This window comes from Eurypyga helias, unplaced genomic scaffold (assembly GCF_000690775.1).
Source record: "Eurypyga helias isolate BGI_N326 unplaced genomic scaffold, ASM69077v1 scaffold2149, whole genome shotgun sequence".
NCBI lineage: Eukaryota > Metazoa > Chordata > Aves > Eurypygiformes > Eurypygidae > Eurypyga > Eurypyga helias.
In genome coordinates this window covers 12,409-35,557 of record NW_010269974.1, presented here as the reverse complement: position 1 = coordinate 35,557, position 23,149 = coordinate 12,409, and the positions used below count along the sequence as shown (strand labels likewise).

Genomic DNA, 23,149 nt, shown 5'->3' with positions numbered 1-23,149 from the left:
GCTTCCAAACTGTCAGCCCTAAAGCAAAGCTCATCCTACGTAAAGCTCACCGACAATAAACAGAAAAGCACCTTTGTTGATCTGAACGCACTTCCTGAAAGGTAACAACGTTTTGGAAGGAACACATCCAACAGGCTTTACACCGTCAATGGCTCTGCAGCAGACACGGGACTTAACCCAAGAGCGACCAAGGAATGGATATCCACGTCATGTTCACTGCACACGTATCCTAACAGACTTAGCGATGGAGGCAGAGCTTCGCCAGTCATTTCCCAGACCATCAACTCACATTAAAAGGGGGAAACTGTAATTTACTTTGTTACTTTGATAAAGTGTATCACTGAAAATAACAGAAAAGAGATAAACCCCATGATGTTCAATAAACTTACGAACACTACGAGACGAGCTGCTTACAGACAGTGGATTTATGAGACAGAAAACAGTAAGACTAAGTGATCTGTGAAATTATCTGAGGAATAATGACAGTTGAGAAGCAAAAACATACTTTGTCCTCATCGACTTCTTCAGCAGATGAACAAACATCCACCTGGAGACCTTTTTTTGCCTAGAAGAAACACAAACTGACTTCAGTTCTAAACCGAAGTAACTTTCAAATACTGAACCAAACCGAGGAGTTTAAATGCCGATCTTGCCAACACCCGCTATCTCAACTGGCAGCAACCACGGGGATGTCTGTACTATGAGAGATGTTTACACAGGCATCTTCAAATTGTGGAGTTGCGAAACAAGAAACTGCTAGCCCTTTTTATTTAACAATTCTGTTTATATGGGCTAACTGTCCCTTCAGTCCATGGCCGGATCATGTTTAACACACAGAATTAGGTATACCAGCTCCGGTCAAGACAGAGCTGTGTTTTTCAGCGCAGAATCTAAAACCACTCAGTTTGCTGGACTCAAGACAACCTCAAAAACTGAGCAAGCGCAGATGTGCCTGCACCAGGATCCCAGGTCTGAAAGCTGTGAAAAGACCATATAGAGAGAATTGTGCAGGTCTGTACGAAGTAACCAGGGCCTACCAGTTCTGGCTCATCAATGGCTCCGTAGAATCAAACCTTAAACCTAACTCTGTCTTCCGGGAGAGGAGAAGCAATGCCAGATCTAAGTCGGCTCCATGCACTCTCACAGCAGGGTATGAACCAATCCTTTTAAGTTACAAAGGCCCAATGAGCAACTTCAGGTAAGAAGTCATGTCCAAGTCCTTCTGGATTCAGAGTGTTTCTGCAGCCTCTTTAAGAGGCACTCCCCACAGTCTCTCTCACACTGCCCACACTACTGGTACGTCTACACTGAACTGGCTTGAAACGTAGCCAGTGACACGCTGAAAACTACCTACAGGACTTCGTAGTTTATGACAGATTCGCAACGTATCTCCCCTTGGCATTTTATAATGAGAGGGAGTTAAGAGTTTGCTTTGGTACTTGTGTTTCTAAAAGAAAGCTGAAAGGAAACTGAAGTTGTAACTGTACCATACAAGAAGAAACAGAGGTAGAATAGCTGACCAATTTAAGTATATGAACATGATGTTCTAATGTTTGTTTTGTAAACAGTTCATATAACTAAAAAAGCACTGTATTTCTAAAACCTGCAACACCAGGATTAAAAATGGTGATGCAACGTCTTCAATAATATATATGGTGCAAAAACCAAACAAAACTTGCTTTGTTAGAACAGGATATGTACTACAGTCTCAAATATTTCTGAAAAGTCTGTATGTATTTTACACCCTAAGTCTAGAAAGTGATACTTTCTCCATGTACCAACAAGCCGACGATTTGATGACTTCACTGGACTTATTCAAGGCAGGTAAAGATGGCGCCTAAGAGCTGCTGCGGGGAAAGCCGCAGGCGTAACTGGAGAGATGATGAACTGGGACACCCATATGTCAAAATACTTATCTGGCATAGACTCCAACCCCTTCACAGCAGCTAATATGGAGCTATGTTCTGCCTTTGTTGGCAGCACAGGGATGTTTGTGAGGGCCTTTTCTGCTCCTCACCCCAGCCCAGCAGAGAGTAGGCTGGGGGCGCACAAGACGGACTGAGAGGGGACTCAGTCAGAACAGCTGACCCCAACTGACCAAAGGGATATGCCAGACTGTATGTCGTCATCATGCTCAGCACATAGGAAAGCTAAGCCAAGAAGGAAGGGGGAGACATTTGGAGTTATGGCGTTTGTCTTCCCAAGTAACTCTTATGTGTGATGGAGCCCTGCTTCCCTGGGGATGGCTGAACATCTGCTTGCCAAGGGGAAGTGGTGAATGAACTCCTCGTTTTGCTTGTGTGAGTGGGTTTTGCTTTACCTGTTAAACTGTCTTTATCTCAGCCCAAGAGTTTGCTCACTTTGACTCCTCTGATTCGCTCCCCCATCCCGCCGGGGGCAGGGTGAGCGAGCACGCAGCGGTGTGGTGCTTAGCTGCCAGCTGGGATCAAACCACAACTACTCAGTGGCCCCAGATGTCTGTTTTGTTTCAACCTGTGACTGTTCCTTCCCACGTGCATGTACAACCATTACAGCACATTTCCTCTGACTTACCAACAACAAGGTCTACACAACTGGGTATCGGGTACAGAGACTCAGCTGCAACACAGGACATCTCCCCTACCGAGGGGAACTAGTGCAGGCTTCTACACAACCAATGCTGACTACACAGAACTCACTGGTCGAAAACACATACACAACACATGAACTAAGGTAATCAATGTAGGAAATGCAAGTATTCAGGAAACTCAAAAAAGCTACATTTTTCAAAAATACAATATAACAAACCTCTTTAGCATAACACTGTATCACTTCAGTAGCTTCTATTTTTCTTTTACATCTCTGCTTTACAGAAATACTGTTGTTGTCCAAGTCTTGCATGAGTTTAAAGAAGGCTAGTTCATTAAATAACACTTCGGATATCTCCACAAGAAGATCCTCCCCACAGTCTTTCAACTTTCTACCAGCAAATTTCGCCAGTGAATCCTGTGAAGAGAAGCAATTCTTCAGTTTTTGAAACAGGCTTTCAGACTTCAAAGATTAGGTATTTGTCATATTCCTAATAACTCAAAATTAGTTAGGTGTTAGGTGTAAAAAAGCCCATACTTTTTTAAAAATATGGTTTAGTATCTTAAACAGATTAAGTAGAACCTCCAGTCACATGATACAGAACTTATCAAGTTACTGATTTAAACTCTTAAGCTTAGGGGGGGGGGAATAAAGAAGAAAAAAGAAAAGAGCAGCCTATTGATTTTCAGGAATTTACACAAAATGTCCATGAAGAGCATCACCAGAACCCTCCCTGAAGACACCCACAGGCAGAAGATACACCTCTCACTATCTGGCAGTGATGGAAAAGATGTCCTGTGCACAGTAAAGCTTTAATTTCAGGAAAGAAGGTAGTAATACCTCATTGCTGTATCACAGCTGAAGGAGAACAGCAGCTATGCTATTGAAGTTGTAAAACATAACTCCAGGGAAGCCGGCTCATCTGCTGCTTGTTACCCAAGTTGCTAAACAGCACTGAAAAACTACTAACCTGAAGTATACTGCCAAGCTGCTTATGAAAGAACTTCACAAATTCTTTACTTTCATCATTTTGTTGTGTAAGAGTCAAGACCATACGTCTCACTGCTGTCAGTAACTGCGAAGAGCACACTTCATCCATGTGTTCCTGAAGAAGGGTCACAGAATGAGCTTAGTGACCCCTTAAAAAAAGGTCATCAGCGCAACACCAAAATTCATTTATTAAAATCACCTGTGCGCTGAAGGAACACCACTCCATGAACAGATCCTAACCCACCTCACCAGACAGACTGACAGGAACGCAGTTACAGCGGTTACCGTACTTCATTAATGACTGAATGGCCACGACAGCCAAAGCTTTCTCTCGCTTTTCCAGCACACGCGTACGTGTCATCTGTTCATGTCTGGACCAACCAGCAATATCCATACACGCTGGCTGCGGACCCAAGTGTATTGAGGCCTATGTGAAGATATCTACTGCTGGAAGCTTCCTTAAAACTGCAACCAAAAGAGAAGGCTGCAGGCACTGAGACTGTGGCACGTCAACAATACACAGTTTTTTAAATTAATTACAACCAAGTACCTTATCAAACAAGCCTCAGCTTACATAATGAGCATACCATAAAAGGGAACAGGGAGGTGACTGAAGCACCTTCCCTGCTCTGTAACCTCACAAAGAATGAACTGACTATTGCTCATTCTTTACAGTAGCACATTTCCCCTCTGTACTCACAGAAGTTTACAAACTCTCGGCAACTTTAAAGATATTTGTAAACAGGAGAAAATAATGCTAAAAATCAACAACTCAGAGCTATTCCTAAAACATACCTCAAGTTATGCCAGATGTAAGAGTTTTAATCAAAATTATCTCAGTTCTCTTCGCTGAAAGGCAGCAAATATTTCAGAAGTACATTCTCATACGTTTCTATTTCATTTGGCCAGCTCAAAACAACGTCTCTCTTCTTGACATTAAGTCCACCAGCCCTATGCAATCTAGTAACCTTTCCATTTCTTTCTCCTACTAAAAACTCCACAGAACCTTCCTGTTGGGAATATTTAATCCTTACTTCATCTTCAGCAAAAGTCCGCAACTTCACACAGCTGTTGCTAAAAGTTACCCACTGCATAGAAGAATGACATTTAAAATGATGCCAGCCCTTTTCCTACTCACCTAATTCACACATTATCACAAAGAGTTCTCACCTTCAGAAAGGGAATGACCTCTTTCATAATTGCTTTAATCTGCCGGTCCAGCTGCTGAGTATCTATGCGAGGACATGGAACAGCAGAAACGTCGCTCGACTCTGGCACGGGACTGGTACTTGGACCTCGTAAAAAAAAATGCACATTAATAGCAGTGCTGAATGACTTCAAAAATGCCCATTTCAAACCCATGTATTTTCCTTTTTTTAAAAAAAAAAAAAATCACATTTACTTAAGGATCTTTTGAAACTTTGCTAAGTTTTCAGTATAAATGAAGAGGAAAACAAGTCAGCCAATTAAATTATTCTTGGTATTTAGAGTAATTATTTTCTAAGACTAAGCAAAAGACGTATATATGTGCATACCTTCTAATTTAGCAGCAGAAGCACCCTGAAAATTACTAGAGCAGCCCTCAGAGTCAAGGGTACTTTCAGCTTCAATTTTCATACGCTCATATTCCCTCATCCTAGCCAAAGCTTGATCTAAGTGAATCACTGTGTTGCCTATATTTAGAATAAAAACATCTTTTAATCTAAATAAAAAGTTTGATTGAGACACAAGTAAACAATGATAAAAATTAAGTCAAAAGGCACAAGTTTTGAAATCTATATGTAACTGTAGTTGAGTTAAAGTATTTTATTACACACTTTGCTCAACTCTAAGTGTTTCCCAAGTGGCAGATTTCTGTAAGTGTTGCTTTTACAAAACATCTGGTTACACACTGATCACCACAGAACAGCGTACTGTTTAAGAGTAGACAGTTTCAAGATGTTTTAGGAGGGAGGGAAGGAGGGACACAACACTAAATCGTCATTCTCACCAAGGTCATCAGTGGCAAAGGGTTCAAAATTGGAAGACGTAGACATCGTACTCCCATTGTCTGCATCGTTTTGTTCCCCATCTTGACATGCTTCTGCAGAAAAGTTCTTGCCAAAAGTTTCCTGAAAAGCACCAAACAAGCGAATACAATTTTTTATCCTCTCACAGATGTGTCAACGAGCCAGCAATTTTTCACAGCCACGTGCTGTGGTATCCAGACCTGTCACTAGCCTGCCTGACTGGGAGCAACCTTACTTCTAGGATATAAATCCATCAGGTGACTCTACCATGCCTGTTTCACATGCTTCAAATATAAAATACAAATGAGACTGTGCGGAGGCATCAATGATTTCTTAAATAAAAAAGAGGAAAAAATTCCTTGGGAATCCTCTGATCAGTAATTTCCTGGACCTTAGTGACAAGGGGATCCTGGCTTTTTTTGAGTATCAGATTTATTGCCCCTCTCCATGTTCTATTCCTCCCTGACACTTCACTCATCTCCAGCATCAAGAATCCTACTATGTTTAATCAATTCTGCATTAAGAATCTCATACATTTCTTTCTTTAGGAAAAGTCTGCGCAAGTTGATAGCAATTTTAGAAAAATTCAGTCACCAGTAGGAATATTTCAGTACACAAGCATGCATGTAAATTGAAAACGCAAAAAGCTGACAGGAAAGTAGCCTCTGAGCTTGAAAACTTACATCGTCTGTAGAAGCAAGGCTTTCACTGGGAGTGAGTTCCGAATTTGATGCCACCCATGCCGCAGAGTTCAGTGATTTTGTGTGCTTCCCTTTTTCATTGTTCTCAGATAAATGTCTGGTCACTATATCCTGGAAAAGATAGTAAACCTATACTGTAATAAAGGATCTAAGATTTGTTTGATGCATTCACAAGATCAAAAATTTTGCACACACCTGTAGAGCATAGAGCGCCCTCTGCCTCAGGTAATCCGTATTTAGCAGCTGAAGCTCATGGAAGAGTTCAATAAGAAAGTGGGGACGAGACTCATTTTGAGAAATAAGAGTTGCCACTTCAGAATAAATAGTGTCTCGCAAAGCTTCAAACATTGACAGATCACTACCAGTTTCTGTAGAAAAAAGGAACTTGTTAAGTACTTGACATGCCTCCAGCTGAAAGAAAACAGATTACTGGGTATGCAAGTTACAGGCACACAGATTCTATCTCAGTCACTCTACATTCCACTACATAGGTGCTTTCTTAGAGCTTACTCATCTCCTGAAGGGCAACAAAGATTTAAACATTCCAAAATAATACTTATGCAATCCTTCACACACAAAATAAAGCATTCATAGGAGTAGTTTTCTCCACAATTCTGAACAATACATTCAGAAAGTATTCTTTGATAAAGGGAATATTGCACACACTACAATATTGCTTTCAGAATAGGTATTCAACACTGAAAATGGAGTTTTAAGGTATTTTAAACGAGACAGCCAAAGGTCTCAAGTTTACATAATACATGTAGTCCACTTCTGCAACGTAAGCAACAATATTAAGAAAGCTCTAGACTGAATTCAAGCAAGCCACTCCCTCCCAGACAAGCCTAAATCCTACGCTCTCATACATGTCTAATTTCACTCCTGTGGTTCACATAAAACCTCTTACCCTTAAGCCCTTTTACATATGTATGAGAAAACAACGTATTTCCTAAGTCTCCCATTCCTTTCAAAGCTAAGGATTATCCTTGAATCCCAACAGTTAAATTATTACATACATATTTCGGCAAGTGTTGAATGGAAAAAAAGTTAAATTTGGAAAACTCAGCTTAGTTTAACAGAAGTGTATCTGTTAGTAATCAAGTTAATGAAGTTAGTAGTAGTACAGCACACAGTTACTGTGCAATTTAATGACCTGCAAATAGTTTACCAGTATTTTTAAGCAGAGGCAAGCTTTTTTAATGTTTATTAAGCCACCAGAAATCACTTCCCTCTCCCCATTAATAAAATGTAACGGTAGCTTTTAAAAGTACCAAAAGTGCCTACTGAAATTAGTTTTCTGTTGCAGCATCTACCTGCCTATTGTCCACTTGTAATTGTGACTAACCAAGAACCCGCTAAACACATTCTCCACAACTGTGATTCAAAGTAGCTCGTATCATTGCATCTCATGCAAATTACTTCTCTTGCCTTGTTTATACAGTAGGTGCTGCAATAGGACTAATTTTAACATCTGCTAAACAGTGAGTTACAGGACCAAAGTTAAGGGAGGGGGGGAATGAATAAAAGTAACTGGACATTGTTGAAGCTAAGCAGTGAATGCATTACCTGGCGCTTCAGTGCATGCATTTCTGTTAGACTGCTGCAGAATTCTCCTAGCATGCGCTGTAGGAAAGTGGGGATAGACAGTGATAAACACAAAAACACGCACCAGAAATAAAGACAGGGTCTTTACAAAACAGCAAGAGGAATACTGCTTAGTCATCCAAACCACACCAAAGCTGCTTATTGTGAGAACCAGGACGAGCAAGAGTTTACTGCGTATCCCAATGAACAGCTCTTCGTGTGGAAGCAGCTGCATTGACAATGCTGTACATCATGCTACAATGACTACAATATCTGCGTCTCTCAAACCAAGCAAAGCTACTGGCAGAACCTACAAAGACACGGGAAGAGTAATTTTATGATCTAGATGCAAGAAAAGCAGTGCAGATGCCAAAAATGTAAGGGTGTGTGTGATGCTGTAAGACTGAATTTGAATGGTATGTGATAGCGCTTCTCCAAGCATGAGCAGAACGAACACACGTATGCAGTACAGGATGTAGTTTAAAACAGTGTCATCTGCTGTGCAGTTACTTTCCTTAAAAACATCAAACAGGTGAGGTTTTTAAAGGCTTGGTAGGTTTTTAGTTGGTTTAGAGTAACAAGTTTGTTTCTAAGTTACTGTAATCAAGTCCCTAAGGTACAAGAAACACCCAAAAGCAACCAGTACCCAACTTTTTACACACCTGTGTTTATGGTACCCTTAGAAATTAAAAAGCAAAATCCACATGCTAAAAATACAGTACTGTCACCTTGTCACAATACGCTAGCAACTGAGTGTGGAGGTTCTTTACTCCGAGAGTTCACAATGTTACTGACATTCAGAACGGAATACCTGAAGACATTTCTGTAGATCTACTGTATTTAATTATTTTTTCCAACTGTTCCCGATTCCTTTTGCTGAACACTTTTGCCTGAACCACCTCTTCAGGGTGTCTGCTTTTACTGCTCTTGCAGGGTTCACACACACTAGAAGCGCTTGCACTTTCATAACCTTTTGGGAGGGAACGAAAAGGAATAAAAGAAACCAGCTTTTAGGATTAACAAAACATTCTGTAAATTTGTTCAAGGGCAATCTCAGAGATGCAAAACACCACGATGTTCCCTAGGCAAGTCCTCCTCTGCACACTGAAGCTGCTCAGCAGCACTAAATCCTCAGCGACTACAGCAATACTACACTAGCACTGGCCCTGTCTTCTCCCTCAGTGTTTTACTGAACCGCATCTTCCAGCCATTCAGCCAGTTTAGACATGAAGACGTAATGAAGTGGAAGATTCTCCTGGTGGCTTATTCCAAATCTTACTGTAGCCGCATCCACTCTCCATTCAAATCATCATGTCCTAATCAGTTCTGCTTTTTATTTACTGACTTACTAAAAAACTGTGTGTAGTTATGTTACGTAAAATGATTTAATATTTCAGTAACTTATTTTCAATATTATAAGTACCATTTATGGAAAATAAGTTCCCTGGAATGTAATGATTATAACTCAAGGTGCGTTTGCCATAGCATCTAAGATTACTTTAGAACTTACCAATATTTTTAATTCTGCCTTTTAGCTGAGAAGAACTCTTCCTCTTATTCTTCAGTTTGGGTGTTTTATCCTTCGATGCCAGGCTTGCTTGCGCTGATGCTTTTCTAGATTTGAATGTCTTGGTCACAGTAGTTGGGTCCACTGGATCGGGCATGCTACTGAAACTCTCCAAAGACTCTTCATCCGACTCCCTTCTCCTGCTCGTATCAGACTGATTTTTATGACCAGAAGCCATGTTTTGTACTGAAACTGCAAAGCCTGTTTTCAGTTGAGACTGATCATCTTTTTTCACTTCCTGGCTATCATTAAGCCAAGCTGATCTTTTTTCCATTTCCTCTTCAGGTTGTCTATGATTCCTTCTGTCAGAAAGAAAGGCCACAACACAGAATGACAGAATGGTTTGGGGTGGAAGTGACCTTAAAAAGATAATCCAGTTCCAAACCCCCTGCCATGGGCAGGGACACCTTCCACTAGACCAGGTTGCTCAAAGCCTCATCCAGCCTGGCCTTGAACACTTCCAGGGATGGGGCATCCACAGGTTATATACCATAACCTAGTCTCACAGATAGAAATGGGATGTATTACCAGGCAAACAGCTTTATCCATTAACACAAGTCACCTGCTCCAGTTAGTCAAACAGCCCATTGGGAAAAGAAAAAAAAATATAGTGAGAACCCCTCCAAATGTCAAACTGAAGATGTCTGAAGAAATTCACATATATCACCGATTTCAACCTCCGTGTACTTATGCAGCTCTTGCTGGGCTCAAACAGTATTAGTGGACAAAGTATTTTTTAAAACAACATTCACTACAATCTACATAGCACAAAAAAAAAAATAACGTTCACTGAAATTCTATCTTGTTATTCAAACAGCTCAGTTTCCAAAAAAAAAAAAAAAACAAATTACATCTTCCTCCACTTACAAAATATATCACAAAACCACTCCAACACTATACATGATCTTAAAACATTCACGAAATGATGCATTAGTCACTATACAGAAAACCAGAAAACTTAAGGGGAAAAAAGTAAAAAATATTAGAACTGGAAACTGGAAAGGTAAAGCACATCTTGAAATTTTACTATTAACCCAGAAGATATACACCCTGAAAGAATGATGAATTCCCACAAGCCTCGGGAATCGGAGGAGCGAGGGAGGAAAAACAATTAAAGGAGAGTGGCACTGTGACATTAAATACCTTTGTTTTTCTGCTCCATTACAGGAACCACTTTCAAAAGGTTTGGGGAATGCCATATACTCTGTTTTCCCAGAAGCACTATGATCTAGAGGATGCTGCTGCTGCTCACTGCTGTGTGGGGAAATATTGTGTGCAAAATCTCCAAAGCCAGCAGGGAACACGGGGTTGTAGTTAATACCTACAAAGTAAAGACGAGAGTCAGAAGATACTGCCTCATTTATCTGTGTGACAGAAGTAAAATTTGAGGCATTGTGTGGCAACAAAGTTAGGAAGCAAAAAAAACAGTGGGGAAGTTGGCAAAAACTGTTGTCCCAAAAGCACTTCAATTAGAATTTATCTTAAATGCAGGTTTTGAACTTCACTGGATACGTGCCGCTACAATCCCATCAGTGGGAAGATGAAGGTACTTCAAGACACCCCAATAAAGAGGTCCTGCAAGAGGAGGTAAAACTGACACCAGTTCCCAAAAGGGCTGAGCTCTGTCCGCACGAAGACTTTTATCAATACTTCAACCACCACCAAACTGACAAGGAAATTCCAATGGTGCAAGTATTCATGGGGCCAAAATCATAAATTCGTGACACTTAACTTCAGAATCTTTATAGTAGTGGCACATTGAACATAACTATACTTCCGTGCAGTTTCTACCTAATTTATAAATGTCCTCAACACAGGAAACGACTTTACAATATGAAAGTTACAATATAGGACTATGCCTGTTTCCTGGTTTCCTGAAAAAGCTGGAATGTATTATTAAGACAGCATTAACAACTTCTAAGGATACTGTAAAATATATATTTTTTTCTCCATTTCAAATTCAACAGTAAAAGTAGATTTGGAAACGAGTTTAAGTCCACTGTACTCAAGTCAACAGTTACTCTATACCTCTGATGGGAACAAACATTAGGAACACATTCCACTTACAGGCATTTCAAACAAAAAACTGAGCATTTAAAGTGCTAAGAAAGAGAAATAACGACCGAGTGCCACCTTAAAATCAAGGCATTCATTCAGAACACTATTAAAAGATCGCCGAAGGAATGCAAAAGCTTCAAACACTGCTTTTCCCATGCTGGGTGAAGAACATACAAAGTGTTAGCCTCATGGAGTGGGTTTTTTCAAATTTAACCAACTTGTTATTGAGAAAGTCTTGTTTCTCATACTGAAGTCAATATATACAACTGCCCAACAATAAACATTAACCAAATTCTGCAAGGACAATATGGACTCATTCAAGCATTGTTTAAGACCATTTCAATGTAAAGGAAAAGTCACAGAGTTTCAGCAAATTCACACTAAAATTTCAATGAAATGAGGGAAGGGAGGTTTTTAAAATTCTTGCTACTCTTCACACTTGTAGTAATACTCACCTGGAGCAAAGGAAGAAAAATTAGTAAATCCTGGTACATTAAACAGGTTCACAGGTTGGGGAGGAAAGCTGAACGGACAAAAAACAGGAGATGGAGGTGGTGGTGCACTACTGCCTCTCTCCTTTCTTGATGGCTTCTCTTGACACTGTTGTTCTTCTTGCTGATACATAAGGTCATTTAACATTTGTTTCAACCTTGAAAACAAGAAAATATAAGCACTTTGGGAAAAAAAAAAACAGGAATGCTAAGGGAAAGCTGTAAATTTACACTCAAGTAATTTGAGACTCATTATTTCACCTGCCCCACGTAATGCACAAGAACTGTTCCATTTAGCTAGTAAAAAACAACTCATGGAAAAAATAACTTGTATTTAATCCTAAGTCACAGACAGGAACAGTTTTTAAATCAACCACTCTGTGCTAGTGGTCAGGTTTACAGAAGTTAAACATCCTCACAAGAACAACAGAAAATTGACTAGATAGTAAAAAAATAAGCAGACTGAAAAAGAAACAAACAGAAACAAGCCAAAGATACAAGATATTTGCAGCAGTGGCATTAAAACTACTTCAAAATATGAGATAAGAGACCAGTAACTATTTACTACTTACCAAATACAGAACAGAGGTGAAGGAGCTTGAACTTTTATGTAATGAATTTAAATTGCTATTGCATCTTTTTTTTTTTAAATATAATTATTCAGGAGTAGTATATCCAAACAGAGTGCAAACAAGCATAAACTCTGGCTGGCAGCATTAAGAATGAACAAAAACCTTTCCCACCATCTTTCCACAACCATTAGAATCCAGAATCTTGCCAGGTAGTCTAGCAAAGACTACATACATAAAAGCGTACTCAAGGAAACAAAGTCTGAACCAAAAGAGACAAAGCCACTGCAACAGATTTTTGGAAGAGATGCCAACTTTTGGTTCCCTTCACTGAAGGTTACTCAAAAAGAACCATCTCAGAGGCATTAAAGCAGTGGTGAAAGAAACAACCATAAAAATGCCGTGTGCAGTTTCAGAAGCTTGGATTCAGCTCAGAAGTTCAGCAGTCTCCTATTTAACCATCAGCCATAACCTTTTAGTCACATAGCCACGTTCTCTGTTACTGAAGCACCTCCAATTCCACAGCCAAACACTACTACAGCCAACAAACCTTTGGACATTGTTCTGCTGCCACATCAGCTGAGTGTAACACTGGTTTAATTGATGCATAATAAGATGTACTTGTGAAGATGCAGTGTTATTTGGCATCATACTGTAAGGGCCTGTAAGCAAAGTCTGTAGAAGACAAGAGAGGGTCTGCGGAAAGAACACACACGACAGTGACCAAGTTAGCAGACCCAGGCGTTACTGTTGGAAAGATCGGGGGGGTGGTGGTGGTATGGAAAACAAAGAACAACAACATAACTGCTCTTCATATCTACCTGCTGATCCTGCATCAAAGTTTGACAAATGCTGACACTAAATTCATGCTGTTTCTTCAACTGATTGATCTGCTCTTGCCACTGTTCCTTTTCTTCCACGTATGAAAGTTCAGATATCCACCGAAGGTTTTCCTGACGTCGCATACTTATGTTTTGCTGTTGCCTAGCCTTAGTCAATGGGCGATAATTCCCATCAGCTGAAAGAGGACGGCAATTTTTCCACCTGAGCGGGGGAAGAAAAAGGAAGAATGAGGACAAAAGCTGCCATTTCAAACATCTTCTTATGATACTTTCATTATTCAAATTATGTGTCTGTTGTACGCCAGCAGCTCACTTGGCACAACCCATTTCAGCGTGCCAGCTAATCAACCATGCAATTTTGTCAATCCAACACCATCCTAAGCAAATGGAAAAACAACAGCCACCCAGCTGACCACCACTGTCAAAAAAAATTGCTAAGGATGTATCTGGATTGTGGTTTTAGTATCATCCATTACTGATACATAATATGTACTCAGATGAAAACAGAAGCCACCACCATAACACACTAAGCATTAAGAGGCCCAGCTGCTAACTAGGAGGCCACTATCTACTAAAATTATTTTGATATCAAAACCAGAGGACATCAATTGAGGAGTTATACTTTACTTTTAACATGGCTTTTTCATTTAGTCACACAACACTTAGAAAGGAAATCAATCAGATAAGAGTTAAAAATATTCAGGTTAATTAAAAAAAATCTATTAAGAAATAGTTTTCAAAGCTGCAAAAAGCCAACATCTCAGAGTTAGTTTAATTCTCTGCATTATATTTTTGAAGAGTGTGATCAGTGTCACAGCAAAATTTCATATACATTATCTTTTAAGCCGATTAAAACATGGGAACATAAGGAGCTACTGCAACACAACTGGAGAGCTCAATAACAGACATTTAATATCACTGGAAACAGAAGAAATAATCAAGATAGTTATACGCAGTGCAGCTACAGAGACTCAGACAAGAAAGTGCCACTGCCCACAGCTTCCTGGCAAGCAGAGAAGTGTTAATTGGCTCTAAATGCAATGCTTCTTCCACCCCTTCCAAAATACTCTGACAAGCATCTGATCAACAACTAATGCCACTGACCTGTCCTTGTTTTCTTTCACAAAATAAGTGTTTTCTGGTATGTTGTTATTGGGATAGACAGAGAAACTATCATTCAAACTTGATGCATCTTCTTCCTCTTCTTCTGCCTGACCAATTCCATCGGAGAGATAACAGTCTTCATCTCCTTCCTCTTCATCTAGTGCACACTGGGTAGAACCTCCCCAGGTAGCCATTGTCCTGGTGAACATCAGCGAAAGAAAAATATTAAAAAAAGGGGAAAAAGGGGAAAAAAGAGGAAAAAAGATGGGTGTTTGGAAAGGGAGGAGTTTGTTTGTTTTAATAATGTGTCATAAACTATTTGTTGACAACTATAAGTCTGTCTATCTTCAATTAATCAAGCTGCACTAAAATTAAATCTCTCATCAATGCAAAATGAAACCAGTATTCTGCTGATACTGCAACAGTTAAACTCACCGTTTTGGAAAATTATTACTTTACTATTGTTATAGATTGTGTAGAGGTGAAGAAAAATTACTCTCAGCGTTTGGCATTTTCACCACGTTCTTTCTCCTTCCGTGACTTTTCACCATTTATGGCGCAAGGGCGACTACATACGCTGGGCAGACCCATAGAGCTGGCAAGTTGCCAACAGTGACTTTAGCTAGCTCTGCTATACCGCCAAGTTCAGTGCTCAGATGCAAACACCGAACTGCCCGGTGACTGACATCTCACTGAACAACAGAAGCGCTCACTAACAGAGTGACTCGTGCTCTTACTTTTCAGTCCTGCTCTGCTGTGGAGTACGCTGAGCTTCTGATCCTTCACTTTTAACTGATGCAGCAACAGTAGATATCGTTTCTGCGAGCTCTCTCCTCCTCTGATGTTCCGCCATTAATGCTTCAAGCTGCTTTCTTCTCTGTCGTAATTCTTCTCTTAAAATCTCATGTCTTCTCATCTCAGACCATAACTGTTTGCAGGAAAACAGAAGATGTTAGAATATAAATAAAATTGAAACTACAGCACTTTAAAATGTCAGTACTAGATACTACACTGATACCTTTTTGTTCTGGCATTGGTATGACACTGTAACTGAAGCCACACAACAAAAATATGAAAAATACATCCAGTATTTGCTATTTATCCCAAATACTGCAGAATCTATGGTAAATAAGCATTATAGGAGAGAATTTGTGAAGAACAGCGCATGTTTCCCTCAACACTGTTTTTAACGTGTAATTTATACATTATTAGTTAGCTCTTCAAGTAGCATGACAGAATGCTACCCTCTGGAGAAATCTGAACATTGTGCTGAGTACTTCTTGGATAAACCAGAGGATACAACAACAAGATTTTCTGCAACCTGCAGAAAAGTTGCTGTATATTTTTGAACAAGACTTAAGGAAGCCATGACTTGCAAAGAAGAGCACATAAAAGAAAAGGTACAGGTAGAATGAGGCCTTATCCACCTTAAATTTGATACAGTGAAAACAGAAATGGCAAGGTACTTCTACAAAGATGCGTAGAAGATAGACTACTTCTCAAATACTGCCAGCATTTTCTTCATGGATGACTTGCCTGTGGTATACACCATCAAACGTTCATAGCACAAATACAAAATTCTTTCAACTCCCCCATGAATATTTGGCAACAGTTGCCGTATCTGGGGAAAGATCTCTTGCCAGTTCAGGTTAACACATCCTTCTTTCCAGAAATGAAACAAAGAAGTCACATACATTTTGCTAAAGTTGCTACTACTCCACTCTCCATGTCAAGTACTTAAAGATGTGTCCAAGTGAACTAGAACTTTGCTCCTTTTTAAAACTTTTTAGGTCACAGAATGTCACGTATGAAATACCTCATTGCCTACTGGCACAGATTCGTCAAATTCAAGTAAAGGCCTGCCAGCTGCGCTACACTCATTCATGGCTGGCGTTGAGGTTGCTGGTGAAGTCTGTCTGTTTGCTGGGGAGCTACCCACGCCAGCCGACGACAACTGGAAGAGAGAACAAGATGACAAAACAGAGTGGAATAGCTTTCTAAAATTTACCTGCTGCTAAAGCTCAACACAGTGCAGGCTTTATGAGACAGGAGAAGTAGTATTCAGTGAAAAGGGATTTTCGAATCAAGGCTAAACACTTATTTCAGAACTTAACCAGGAACCAACAAAGCACTTCTATGTAACACCGTATTACATAACGCAGCAGATGCACAGCACTGACAGCTTACTGCTCACTTCACAAAGTTCACCTGCAAAGAGGACGAGAAGTACTGCACCGTGCAGTTACGTCTGACTGCAACACAGCCTTGATCATGCTTACTAGACACACTATTGTTTCAAAATACCAGACCCTGCAAACTACTGCTAAGAGATGCAGTGTCTAGTGGGTATGGACAAAGTTCAAGGTAGAAGGTTGTCTCCCTTTGAAGACTTTAAATAAAGGCTTTTGTGGACAAACTACAGTGAAATTATAGCTTGATACAGCACACTCTGGTTAAGAACCCACAGTGCAATGAAATAACAGAGCTCTTCTCTAGGCCTAGAAGGCCAGCTGTTTACAGTATACAAGTATTACCAATTTTAAGGGTTTTTTTCAATTTTTATAGTGAAAAAAAGGTGTGAAAGATACTTGGTTTCGTTGCTCAATAGCTTAGAAAAGCAAAATACATTCTACTCACTTGAAGGTCAGGACAAGCCTTCTGTAACACTTGAATTTTTTCTTGAATTTCAATCAGTTTTCTTCTTTCTTCTTGTAACTGCTTAAGCTCCTGCTGCTGCTGCTGCAGCTTAGCTTCGTAAAACTTCTCTCTGTGGAAATAAGTTATCCGCCTATTACTTGGCAAGAAGTTGCCTACAGGATGATTCTGCTATCCTCTGACAGACATACCTTGCTTTTTCATTCAGTCCTACATCTTTCTGTAACTTGTTGGTACTAGCTCGGACATTGTTTGGTTGTTGTTTTGTCTCCTCTATCTCTCCCAAAAACAAGTCACCAATATTAGACGCATTTGCAATTGTTGCTTGAGGTTCTGGATCATCATCCTGAAAGGGTGTCAGAAAGGCAGTTCGGCTATTTTTAAATTGATACACACAACATGTTTAGTTTGTCAAACTGATTTTTCAAAACTAAACAGTCTGAATAGCTTTAAGTTCAGATCATAACTGGAGAAGTCATCATCTTCGTGACATCATGACTTTAACATAAATTCAGTTAATGGGACAATTTAAAGTTATAGAGCTCACACTATTGACATTTCCATTAAATGCAAGATAACTTGCCTCATTCTAGAAGCATAAACCACTTGAATTGTACTTTATGGCTACGACTGGGTGGACAAACACATATGCAAGTCATGAAACAAAGGGGGAGGTGAAAACTGGAATAGAAGGAGGCTGAGGCGAACAAGACTGCTTAACTGCTGTAGTCATTACTAGTAACAGCTTAAAATAAAAACAAATCTACTCTTGAAAGTGGCATTCTACATGGCACTCTATTCCACTTTTCTTACATTTTTAGCATTTTCAGTTCTCAGCTCAAACTCAAACTATTACAAGCTGTTGCTACTGCTGCTTTTGTTTTCCAACATGATTGTTCTTAATACAGAAGCAGCAAAACAGGAAAGACCATCATCAGTGACCAAGTATGACACAGCTCCACAGACCCACAGTACCATTACCAAGTACATACAGATACAAGCCTTCTGAATATGAAGACTGAAGACCATTAATTAGTTTATTTGTTAAGGAAGCTGTTGTATTAACTCCCACTCTGATTTATGCCACTGTACAGCTAACACCTCTATAGTGATAATGAATAACAAGCCTGATGCAGGTGCTAAGAGATTTCTGATAGCACAATAATCTTCAAATACAGTGTGTGTACTGCTGCTACTGTAAAACATATGTTCTAATTGAGATAAATTTTAGAGTTCTCAAATAAAGCCTTTACATTTCTGATTAACCTACATGTATTCAGAGATCATGTTAGATGGTGCTCAAATATGAGCATTCTGTAAGGTCATTAGATTCGTGACAATGTTGTTAAATTAGCATGAAATATTCTAAATTAAAACCACTGTCGATTCATAGCTGGCCCTCAAGATTCTTAATTAAAAAAAAAAATAAATCACAAAAGCCAATCCAAACCCAAGCCAAAATACCCCAACTCAAACATGTTGCAACAGCTGGAGATTTCAGTCAAAAAACAAGTTACTCTTGCTCACTGACTGAACAGTGTTGCAAACCCTAGGATTCAAAACCTAAACCTCATGAATATTCATTGCAAGCTTAAAAGTGTAGATCAATATTAGTTAAAAAAAACATAATCAACTTCTTGGTGCGTATTTTATAATCCAGTGCTGAGGTTAAGTACCAAGGCCATTGTTCTGTTAGGGTGGCATGCCCCAAGAAAATTCCACGTGTGAACTTCAGGAAGTTATCACCCCAACTTCAGCAAAAATCAAAGGGCCTTTTTTTCCCAGCCTAAAAATGAGCATTTTAAATGTTACACTAAGCAGAGTGGGTTTTCCCCAATAAAAGTTATACACTACATGAAATAAAGAATGCTACATTTTTGTGCACAGATCCATATTCATAAAATACCTGCACCATAGCAGCAAGGTTTTGTAACTGTCTAAGTTTCTGTTTTGCAGCTATAAGCCTATTGATCTTCTGCTCAAACTCAGCGTCTCCAGCAGCATCACCCAGGCTGCTCCTGTGACTAGATACGGAATCTTCACTAACTCTATCTTCTTCCACTTCATCATCTTCACCTTGGGGTAGGTCGAGATCTTTGTCATCCTCCCTGTTATGACAGTCTGGAAGCAGGGAGAGGAGGAAATAAAACAGTACCAACGATACATTATTGAACTTCCGAAGTCCACTGTAATTACTGGACATCAGAAAAAGATCAGCTTAATGATTAGACTCTTGAACATCTGGCTCAAACAAGGTTCCCCCAAATTCTGTGCAGCTATCAGAATTATTTACACGATTATACTTACAATTAATGTTTATTTTAAAAAATATTTTATTTTTAATATTTACAATTATCAGGAGATTTTAGAACATACCCAGGGTAGAAGACATTTTGAGAGTCCTTATATTAGCAGCAGATCGGTTATTTATTTCACAGTCTGTGTTAAGATGTCTCCCATCTCTGTTATTTGTTCCACACTGTACATTTGAGTTGCTATTTATTTCACTCCAAGTACTGATTCCTTGAGGGTTTCTAGGGTAAAATGCATTACTCATGTTAACTTTAAGAACCAATACCAATGGAATTTTAACTCAGCTATTTCATTAACTGGCTTTTGTGTGAATGTGTCCTGACCCTTAAAAAAAAAAACCAACCCCATATAAAATCAGTCCAAACATTCATTTCTCAATAGCCATTGCTCCAATAGATGTTACTATATTTTTTAGCAATCAGAAGCAGCTGAATTATTGCCTGCCACATCTACAAGAGGGTTTCAAGGTGTGTGTCTATATTAAAAAGATATATATAATTTCTGCACAGTGTCCCTGCTAGACTATAGCTCTAAATGCCTCTCTAAACACAAGTTTGTTTTCATTCCAATTCTCTGCTCTAGGTCTGTTAACCTCCAGCTGAGTCCCATACGCATAATTCAATGCTTAGATCCAAAGGAGTTGCAGATTTTGAAGTCTCTTATGGTGATTTTCTAAATGCTCAATCTAATCCATATTTGCTACACAACTAAATTACCAAGGACAATATTATTAATCATTGATATAGAATGACTAATAATAGGAAAGCTACTTCAAATTAAAAATTTTGGAAAGTTAACATAATCACAGAATTCAGTTACTTCTCATAGACTAAAATAATGTATTGCCTCAAGAAACCTGTAACAACTTAGCTACAAAGATTTAGGTGAAAAAAATACAACAACCTAATATTTGTAACAGGCTGTGGATCCTCATGTTCAGAATCACTTTCCGATTCTTCTGTTTCTTCCTCTTCCTTAGTGTTTTCATTCACAGCATCTGTCATCATATCAGATGTCTGCTCATAGTAGTGAACTAGCTCGCGTAACTCGTTCAGCCTCTTACGAACCTCGTTTAGCTTCCTATTGAGGAAAAAAGAATATGCTAGGTGTTTGGTCATATTAATCAAATCTAAGTAGAGTTGAAAAGTATATTGACCATTTACAGTTTTTGAAGTTTACTGCCATTTTCCTAGCTGTAAGAGCCTTCTGCTTCAAGCTCTGATCTCAGCCAGCTGTCTTGGACCATTTACTAAATGGTCTGTAACACGAAATTAAGTAGATTAAGATATGAAATGGTTTCTTAACACACAGAATTTACTAAAAAAAGTAACACAGTATCACTAAAGCACATTAGGGAAAAGAAAAAGAACTTTTACTGAAGCTTTTCTGTTGGATTTAGATTGTCATCCTCTTCACTCTCATTCAGAGAAACCAGGGAATCAGGAGGATAGGGAGCAGATGCCAGGCTGTTTGATTCGCCATTGACCACAGTTACTACGCCTACAGGACAAGAAGCAGCTGAAGTCGTACTTCTTTGATCAATACTCCTTTGAGGAGAACCTGAAGCAGGAAAAACTACAGGAAAGAAATACAGCCCATAAGAATAACTTGCAAAACAGAACCTGCTTAACTGAATTATATTAGAATGTAACTACACAAAACACTACTAACATACAAAACAGCAGTTAATATCTTTTCTCAGACGAACAAAAACTTCAGTCTAAGTTTCATGGCACGTAATGCCAAGAGGCAGAGAGTAGCAAGTAGCTTTTGTAAACAAGTCTTCGGTCAGGAAGCATGCTTCAAGTGCCTCGTTTCTTAATGTTAACCAAAGTACACTGTGATCACCCCTCAGAAGTTTCCAGCTAAAAGGCCAAATCTCACCAGCACAAGTGTATTTCTAGAAATAGAAAAGGAGCAGCAAGTAGGCCCACATAATGCCCTTTAGGAAGAAAAGGCCATAACTCTAGTCCATTCAGATGGTTAACTTCCTCTGGTACGGCCCATGACCGAAGCCTCTGAGACTAGCACATTGTAAAGTGTTTTACAGGGGACAAGCAAGCCCCATAATGCCACGAGCTACTGAGACCTGAAGTGCCAAGTAATACAGATGTACTGGGATAAAAATACACAAAGTTCAAGTTCACACGGTATGCTCCACAAGCCAGGTGTGTTGCAGACAAGCCTTGAAGAAACTAAATCCTGTAGTCACATCCTCACATTAGTCAACTTTGATAATGTTAAAAACCAAAGTGCGACTAGAAAAAACACTCATCGTCATTATTTGTAGAGCTCTCCATTAAGCCATAAATTCATAAATCATTAAAAAACATTTGCATAACAACACCCCAGCACAGCTTTATCATTTGCATTCCATTAAGCAGTTGCAAAACTGTGTTACAAACATGCACATTACAAATGCTGTACTCTTGAAAAGATATAATTACACCTATATTTACTTACAGGAGGAGTTATTTAGATGTTGGTCACGAAGTGTATGGAGTTCTCCTAACAGTTTGTCCATTTTTTGCTTTTTACCCTGCAACATTCGCATCTTGTTGAAAAGCCGTGCCTTCTCATCTGATAGGTGTTCGGACACTGATGAGTTTCTGCTTTGTGAAATCTCTCTGGTAAGTGAAAGACTTTCTGCCTGCCTTCTATTATCTGGCACAGACTGTGTCTAAAAAGAGTAATTTCATTTTATTCAAAGTATTAAGAAAAAAGCCAAATAAATTGCAAGAAACAAAAAGCCCTCTTATAGGCCTCCTAGGCTCAACACCAGCACAAAGAACGTTATAAAGAGAAACATACTGAAAACACTCACAGTATCCCGATTATCTATTGAGTTAATATGAAATTATACTGCAATATAGAAACTACTTCTTTGAACTTTCATGGAAAACAGACAGAAAGATTAGGTCAGTCAACTAATCGACTCTTAAGAACACAGTGATGCCGAGCTTTAAATTTTGGGGGAACCCGAAGTACTCCACCAGCAAATGCACACAAATAAGCAAGACAAACATTTAACTGCACTGTTCAAAAGAGTAAGAAAAATGGACAGTGGCAAAACTCAGAGTGTGATCCAAGGACTGACCTGAGAATCATGAAGTTGGTTGTGAAAGCGCTGAATTAAGTCATTCAATTCTTCATTGAGTTCTGATGTAAGGCTCACTCCTGAAACACTACCTGTAGTCTCTGTTACAACTGGGCATGCAGAAGGAGGAGGAAAAAAGGTAAATACTCTTCCCCAGCAATGAAATAAAGGCTATTTGATTAAAAAGGTTTGGTTTGACAAAAACATTAATATACTGCATCTCTTAAAATACAGCAGTTATTTTTAATGTTGTATCCTTCCCACTCTTGAAAAATTATTTCCATTACAGAAATACTAAAAAGCAAACTCACAGTTGCTTCGTGAAGAACCCCACAAAAGGTTTTTTGCTAAAAAGGTCAGAGCAAAATGCAAACAACCAAGCTGCCTAGGGTTGATGGAAACATCTTGCTTGTCAGAAGCAAGATTATTACTCAGTATAGCTGAACTAAGAACAGTGCACATAACTTTACTTCGTTGTGCTGGTTTTGGCTGGATGGAGTTAATTTTCTTCACAGTAGCTGTAACAGAGCTGTGTTTTGGATTTGTGCTGGAAACAGTGTTGATAACAGGGATGTTTTGTTATCACTGAGCAGTGCTGACA

General features: G+C 39.2%; 1 protein-coding gene across 1 annotated transcript in view; it reads right to left on the bottom strand.

Annotated features, from left to right (window-relative positions):
• The window catches only part of PCM1 (pericentriolar material 1), a 37,472-nt gene that overhangs the window by 5,397 nt on the left and 8,926 nt on the right, over window positions 1-23,149 (bottom strand). Inside the window, exons 7-31 of the mRNA XM_010158257.1 lie at window positions 22,549-22,658; window positions 21,915-22,131; window positions 20,828-21,026; window positions 20,355-20,531; window positions 19,515-19,672; window positions 19,045-19,259; window positions 17,330-17,484; window positions 17,121-17,250; window positions 16,300-16,437; window positions 15,221-15,411; window positions 14,484-14,681; window positions 13,359-13,581; window positions 13,088-13,233; window positions 11,933-12,126; window positions 10,563-10,740; window positions 9,363-9,721; window positions 8,664-8,822; window positions 6,464-6,636; window positions 6,251-6,379; window positions 5,549-5,669; window positions 5,094-5,231; window positions 4,729-4,853; window positions 3,539-3,673; window positions 2,788-2,985; window positions 506-565 (exon numbers count right to left, since the gene is read on the bottom strand). Of these exons, the coding sequence (XP_010156559.1) occupies window positions 506-565; window positions 2,788-2,985; window positions 3,539-3,673; window positions 4,729-4,853; window positions 5,094-5,231; window positions 5,549-5,669; window positions 6,251-6,379; window positions 6,464-6,636; window positions 8,664-8,822; window positions 9,363-9,721; window positions 10,563-10,740; window positions 11,933-12,126; window positions 13,088-13,233; window positions 13,359-13,581; window positions 14,484-14,681; window positions 15,221-15,411; window positions 16,300-16,437; window positions 17,121-17,250; window positions 17,330-17,484; window positions 19,045-19,259; window positions 19,515-19,672; window positions 20,355-20,531; window positions 20,828-21,026; window positions 21,915-22,131; window positions 22,549-22,658 (4,226 nt within the window). The remainder of the gene's footprint in view (window positions 1-505; window positions 566-2,787; window positions 2,986-3,538; window positions 3,674-4,728; window positions 4,854-5,093; window positions 5,232-5,548; window positions 5,670-6,250; window positions 6,380-6,463; window positions 6,637-8,663; window positions 8,823-9,362; window positions 9,722-10,562; window positions 10,741-11,932; window positions 12,127-13,087; window positions 13,234-13,358; window positions 13,582-14,483; window positions 14,682-15,220; window positions 15,412-16,299; window positions 16,438-17,120; window positions 17,251-17,329; window positions 17,485-19,044; window positions 19,260-19,514; window positions 19,673-20,354; window positions 20,532-20,827; window positions 21,027-21,914; window positions 22,132-22,548; window positions 22,659-23,149) is intronic.